The sequence below is a fragment of the Salvia miltiorrhiza genome, chromosome 2 (genome assembly GCF_028751815.1).
Source record: "Salvia miltiorrhiza cultivar Shanhuang (shh) chromosome 2, IMPLAD_Smil_shh, whole genome shotgun sequence".
Taxonomy (NCBI): domain Eukaryota; kingdom Viridiplantae; phylum Streptophyta; class Magnoliopsida; order Lamiales; family Lamiaceae; genus Salvia; species Salvia miltiorrhiza.
The window spans coordinates 23,421,632-23,427,076 of NC_080388.1; the positions used below are offsets into that span (position 1 = coordinate 23,421,632).

General features: G+C 39.4%; 1 protein-coding gene across 2 annotated transcripts; it reads right to left on the reverse strand.

Moving 5' to 3' along the window:
- Nucleotides 1-972: 972 nt before the first annotated feature.
- On the reverse strand, nucleotides 973-5,172 carry LOC131007771 (wall-associated receptor kinase-like 9). 2 transcript variants are annotated; one of them, XM_057934690.1, is made up of 2 exons: nucleotides 4,416-5,172; nucleotides 973-1,986 (listed from the first exon to the last, which is right to left on the reverse strand). In XM_057934690.1, exons 1-2 carry the CDS (start codon nucleotides 4,924-4,926, stop codon nucleotides 1,910-1,912), a joined length of 588 nt encoding a protein of 195 aa, XP_057790673.1. In that variant the 5' UTR covers nucleotides 4,927-5,172; the 3' UTR covers nucleotides 973-1,909. The 2 variants fall into 2 exon arrangements, with proteins under 2 accessions (XP_057790673.1, XP_057790674.1); XM_057934691.1 differs by having other exon boundaries at nucleotides 976-1,973; nucleotides 4,416-5,164.
- Between the last annotated feature and the right edge of the window lie 273 nt (nucleotides 5,173-5,445).

A 5,445-nucleotide genomic window follows, 5' to 3' on the forward strand; every position in this document is an offset into this window, starting at 1 on the left:
GTGTGGGAAACTTATTAAGCATAGGTATGCTGTTCATTTTGAAGGAAATTCATGCGTTACACTTGATAAAGATGAGCCGGAGCAGATTGTTGCAAAAATTCAAATGAAGAAGAGTCGCAACTTCCCACTCACAGTCAAATATGCTGAAAATGTGGCAATGCAAGCTCCAGTAATGGATGAATCATGATTATGGCATTTGAGACTTGGTCATTTGAATTTTAATAGTCTCAAGCTACTACATAATAAGAATATGGTCCATGGTTTTCCAAAAATTGAAGAGATGCAACACGTATGTCAAGGATGTGCACTTGGAAAGCATCACCGACAATCGTTTCCAAAAGGAGTTGCCTGGAGAGCGAAGAAGCCTTTGGAGCTTGTACACACCGACGTGTCTGGACCAATGTCGATAAATTCTCGTGGTGGAAATACGTATGATGATTTTACTAGTATGACTTGGGTCTACTTCTTGAAGCAAAAATCCGAAGTATTTGAAGTTTTTCGGAAATTTAGGAAATTTAAGATTCTAGTAGAGAATCAAAGTGGGAGTACCATCAAAGTCCTAAGAAGTGACAATTGAAAGAGTATACTTCAAATCAGTTCACCAAGTATTGTGAAGAAGAAGTATTGGATATACACCACAAAAAAATGGTGTGTCCGAACGGAAGATCATTGCCAGAGCAGAGACAGATCGGTGCCGAGTAGCTTCAGCTCAGGGGCCAGAGACGAATTGGTGGCCAGAGCAGCTCAGCTCGGTGGCCAGAGCAGAGCCCGATCGGTGGCCAGAGCAGCTTCAGCTCAGAGGCCAGAGCAAAGACTGATCGGTGGCCAGAGCATATTCAGCTCGGTGGCCAGAGCAGAGACAGTGGCCAGAGCAGCTTAGCTCGGTGGCCAGAGCAAAGCCCGATCGGTGGCCAGAGCAGCTTCAGCTTCGAAAGCCAGAGCAGAGACCAATCGGTGGCCAGAGCAGATTCAGCTCGGTGGCTAGAGCAGAGACAGCTCGGTTGCCAGAGCAACCTCAACTCGGAGGGCTGTGCAGCCTCAGCTCTGAGGCCAATGCAACACCAGCTCAGAGGCCAGAGCAGCTTCAGCTCAAAGGCCAGAGCAGCTTCTGCTCAGTGCCAGTGTAGCTTCTTTTCCGAGGCCAGTGCAGCCTCTGCTCGGAGACCAGGACAGCCTCAGCTCTGTGGACTAAGCAGCTTTTGTTTTTCCTGTGCTTTGTCGTTCGTCTGTCGACGGCTTTTTCCCTTTCCCGTCTTGTTTCATTTTTTGGTTTGTCTCTTTTTGTTAGGGTTTTCTGTGGGTCTGCGCCCGTTCTTTCAAGGGTTTTCGTACTTTATTTTTTTCCTTTTCTTTTCCTTTTCAGCTGTGGTTTTTTTCCTTTGTTGTGTTTTTTAGCTCTCTTTCCTGAGGCTCGACCTCTTGTCTGCGCCTGTGCTTTCAAGGTTTTTCCTTTTTTCTTTTTTCTCAATAAAATTTCCATTTCAGCAGTGTCCGAATGAAACAATAGAACAGTGATGGAAATGGCAAAATCTATGATTCATGCCAAAGGATTGCTTAAAATTTTTTGGGCAGATGTTGTTCATACTGTTGTCCACTTAATGAATCGGTGTCCAACAAAAGTCGTGATGAATAGAACTCCAATTGAAGTTTGAAGTGGAAGAAAACCATCAGTCAAACATTTGAGAATTTATGGGTCAATCTGTTGTGCTCAAATTCCAAAAGAAAAAAAGACAAAAGCTTGATAGAACAAGTATAAAATGCATACTTGTTGGCTATAGCAACATGTCCAAAGGATATAGACTCTACAACTTGATCTCTCTACAACATGTCCACAACTTCTTCTAAGAACATAAAATTTGCAACTCCAGTATCTCAAATCAAATATAGTAAATCCTAGTACTAAACGATCCTACATCCCTGCCACCCAAACAAGCTCACATTGTCGGATGAAAGTCGATGTCTCTTGCATCACCCTGCCACAGACACCTACTGCTTGTATCATTAATTTTCAAAATCTCCAACAAAAATTAAAGCTTTTTTTTATTTGTGGATAATAAGAGAAGGTAAGAGATGGCGGTCGAGGAAAAAGGTGGTGGTGGCTGGAAATTAGTAGAAGGGGATGGAAAATGGTGTGGGACGGCTGAGGAACTAGGTAGTTTACATAGAAGAACGTGTGATTGCCCGGTGGCGTATTTACGCCGGCGATTTACTTTGGAGCATGGGGATGCAAGTACATCCCCCCAAAAAAATATTATTAATATTTATATACTTCTAATTAAAAATGAATTGAGATTCAGTATATCACACTTGATGTCTCATTTTTAATTTTGTTTATTTTCTTATATTCTCTTTGTTCATAAAAAAATTTCTACTTTTTTTTGGGACGTCCACGAAAAAGTTTCCAACTTATATTTGGACTATAGTTATAACACATTTTCACCACTCTCAAGACACTCAACAATTTTTGCCCATATCTCAATACACACAACTTTTTCTTAAAACTCGTGTCACATTCTCCTTGAAAGTTCTTTCATGGACGAGAGAGTATATTTTTTCTCCAATTTCAACTTTGTAAACTTTAGTTTAATTTTGTCATTATTAACTAGGGTTTATTTCAAAATTGTTATCTTTAAAATATATATATATATATATATAGAGAGAGAAAATTTTGGAATAGCCAAAATGAATCATAAAACACAAATTATGGCCACTCATTGAAAAAACATAAATTTTGGCCATTTTTATAGCTTTGGGACGTTTTTGCCCTTAATTGGGCGGACTGGGTAGGGTCAGGAGCACGGGTCGCGTGCCGAGTAAGATCAGGCACGCGGGTCGGGTTAGGCACTTATGGCACTATAAGTGCCATAAGTGCCAACGAATTTTTTTTTTACTCCCCCTGCCCTGTCTACCCCCCAGACCCCCGACCCCATCCACCCCAAGCCAAAAAAATTTACTTTATTATTTTATTTTATGGCACTTATGGCACTATTAGTGCCATAAGTGCCAACGAAAATCCAAAATAAAATAAAGTAAAATGGTCTTTTTAGCACTTATGGCACTATTAGTGCCATAAGTGCCAAACATGCAGAACAAATATAGAAACAACAGCATCATCTAAACCCTAAATGGAACATTTAAACCCTAAATGGATAATCTAAACCCTAAATGGAACATCTAAACCCTAAATGGATAATCTAAACCCTAAATGGAATATCTAAAGCCTAGGGGAAGTGTTTAAAAAGTTCCTTTTGGCTTGGGGGTGGGTGGGGGGGGTAGGGTCGGGGGTCAGGGGGTAGGCAGGGCAGTGGGAGTAAAAAAAAAATTCTTGGCTTGGGGTGGGTGGTGGGGGGGGGTGGGTGGGTGGGGTCGGGGGTCTGGGGGAGTAGACAAGGCAGTGGAAGTAAAAAAAAATTTTTTTTTTGGCTTGGGGGTGGGTGGTGGGGGGGGATGGGTGGGGGGGTGGGTGGGGTCGGGGGTCTTGGGGGGTACACAAGGCAGTGGAAGTAAAAAAAAAAAAAATTGGCTTGGGGGTGGGTGGTGGGGGGGGTGGGTGGGGTCGGGGGTCTGGGGGGTAGACAAGGCATGGGTTAATCCCTAAATCTGGATCCGGGTCAAAGGAAGTTGTTGGATCTGTTGGGTTAAAGGGTAGATTAGGTAGAGCACATAAAAGATGGCCAAATATTGATATTTTAAATTTTGTGGACAAAATTTAAGTTTCAATCACCAATAGGGCCATCCGGCCCTATTGTTTCTTTATATATATATATATATATATATATATATATATATATATTATTAAACCAAAATTTCAGTCATTAAATAAATAAAAAATAAAAAATTATTGATGATCAAATTTTCGATTGTTATTAAAATAATATTCGGTCGTTAAAAAGAACAAAACGGTCACTAGGGTTGGTAATTTAACAAACGAAATTTTCGATTGTTAAAGAGTTTTGATAGTATATTTGTCACAAAAGTAGAAGAGAGAATAAAGATAACTTTTTAAGTGAGAAGAAAGATAATTATATATTGTGGACATATATATGATATTTGAGATATATATGATATTTGAGATAAATAATGAGTTGATACATTTATAATGAGAAAACGAGCTATAACAAAAAAACAAATTCCTTTAAATTTTCTCTTACTTTTCCCTCGTTTTCCCCAAAAACAAAAAAAAAAGATCAACATTTCTCATTTCTCATTTTGACAAAAAACGAAGGGATAATATTGAGAAAAGAATGAATGATAAAACAATGAAATTATCATTTATAAAAAATAATAGAAAATAAAAGAGGGGATAAATTTTTATTATTAATTATTTTTTCAATAATAAATTTATCAAATAAAGAAACACTACACAGTTCTTCAAGAAAAAAAAATACATCAATTTATCTATGGTTGAACATTACCTTCAAACATGTTGTCCTGGCAACAACCATGATATGGGCAGTACCCGACGCCGCCTGTATCATTCTTGTCGGCACAAAACGCCGAGCAGCCTCCAAAGACGGAACTTCCGTTGGATCGCAGCACCATATCATCGCAGCCGATGGCGGTGAGCACGTTTTCATACGAAAACGTATAGGGAGTTCCGGACAAGTTCACACTCAAACTATGTTGATCATTTACTGACAAACCATAGCAAGCTGAAATCATGTAGGGGTTTAAGAGACGAATATAAGTTTGATTGATTTCAATCACTTGTTTATTGATAATTGAGAGGTAAGCTTTTGGAGGGTGAGTGGAAGTATTGCAGTCGATGTTAAAATACGAGTCGAGGAAGCAATCTGACCCGACTCCAAATGGATATGGAATGGGTAAATCCCCGCAGCGATCCAGGCATCCGAGCTTGGCAATTGGAGCGGCGGAGAATAGTGGTGAGACAAGTAGGAAGATAGAGATTAGTTGCAGAGGCAGCATGACTGGTTTAGCTCAAGAGTAGCAGTTTAATGGAAAGAAACTGGGTTTTAAACGATACATAACTTTCTTATATAAATGGATTCTTTGTAGAGGACTTCGACAATTAAATAAATAGATTTTTCGTCTTATTAATTAAATTTTATAATTTCTGAAATTATCTCATCTGGGAGAAATTTCGGTCTTTATCCGGCTTGCATGAAGTGGAAAGCAATAATATCCAAAATGCCTTTTTGAAGCATTCAAAAGAAGTGGCGAAATTTCCTCGAAGGGGAGTGCTATTAATTTCACTATGATGCATGACTAGAAGGGAGGAGAAAAAAAGGGGCAGCCAACCGAGTGTGGGTCACTATTTTAATTGGTGGCATTTATAATCCCCTTGAGTTTTCAAAGGCACGTGTAGCTCTTCAATCATTTTTCACAAATTCTCCCCGGGTGCACGGTGCACCCGGATGTACTGTGTCATTTCAATAACATGATAGTATCATTTAATGTTAGTACTATCATTTCAATATAGTGTTA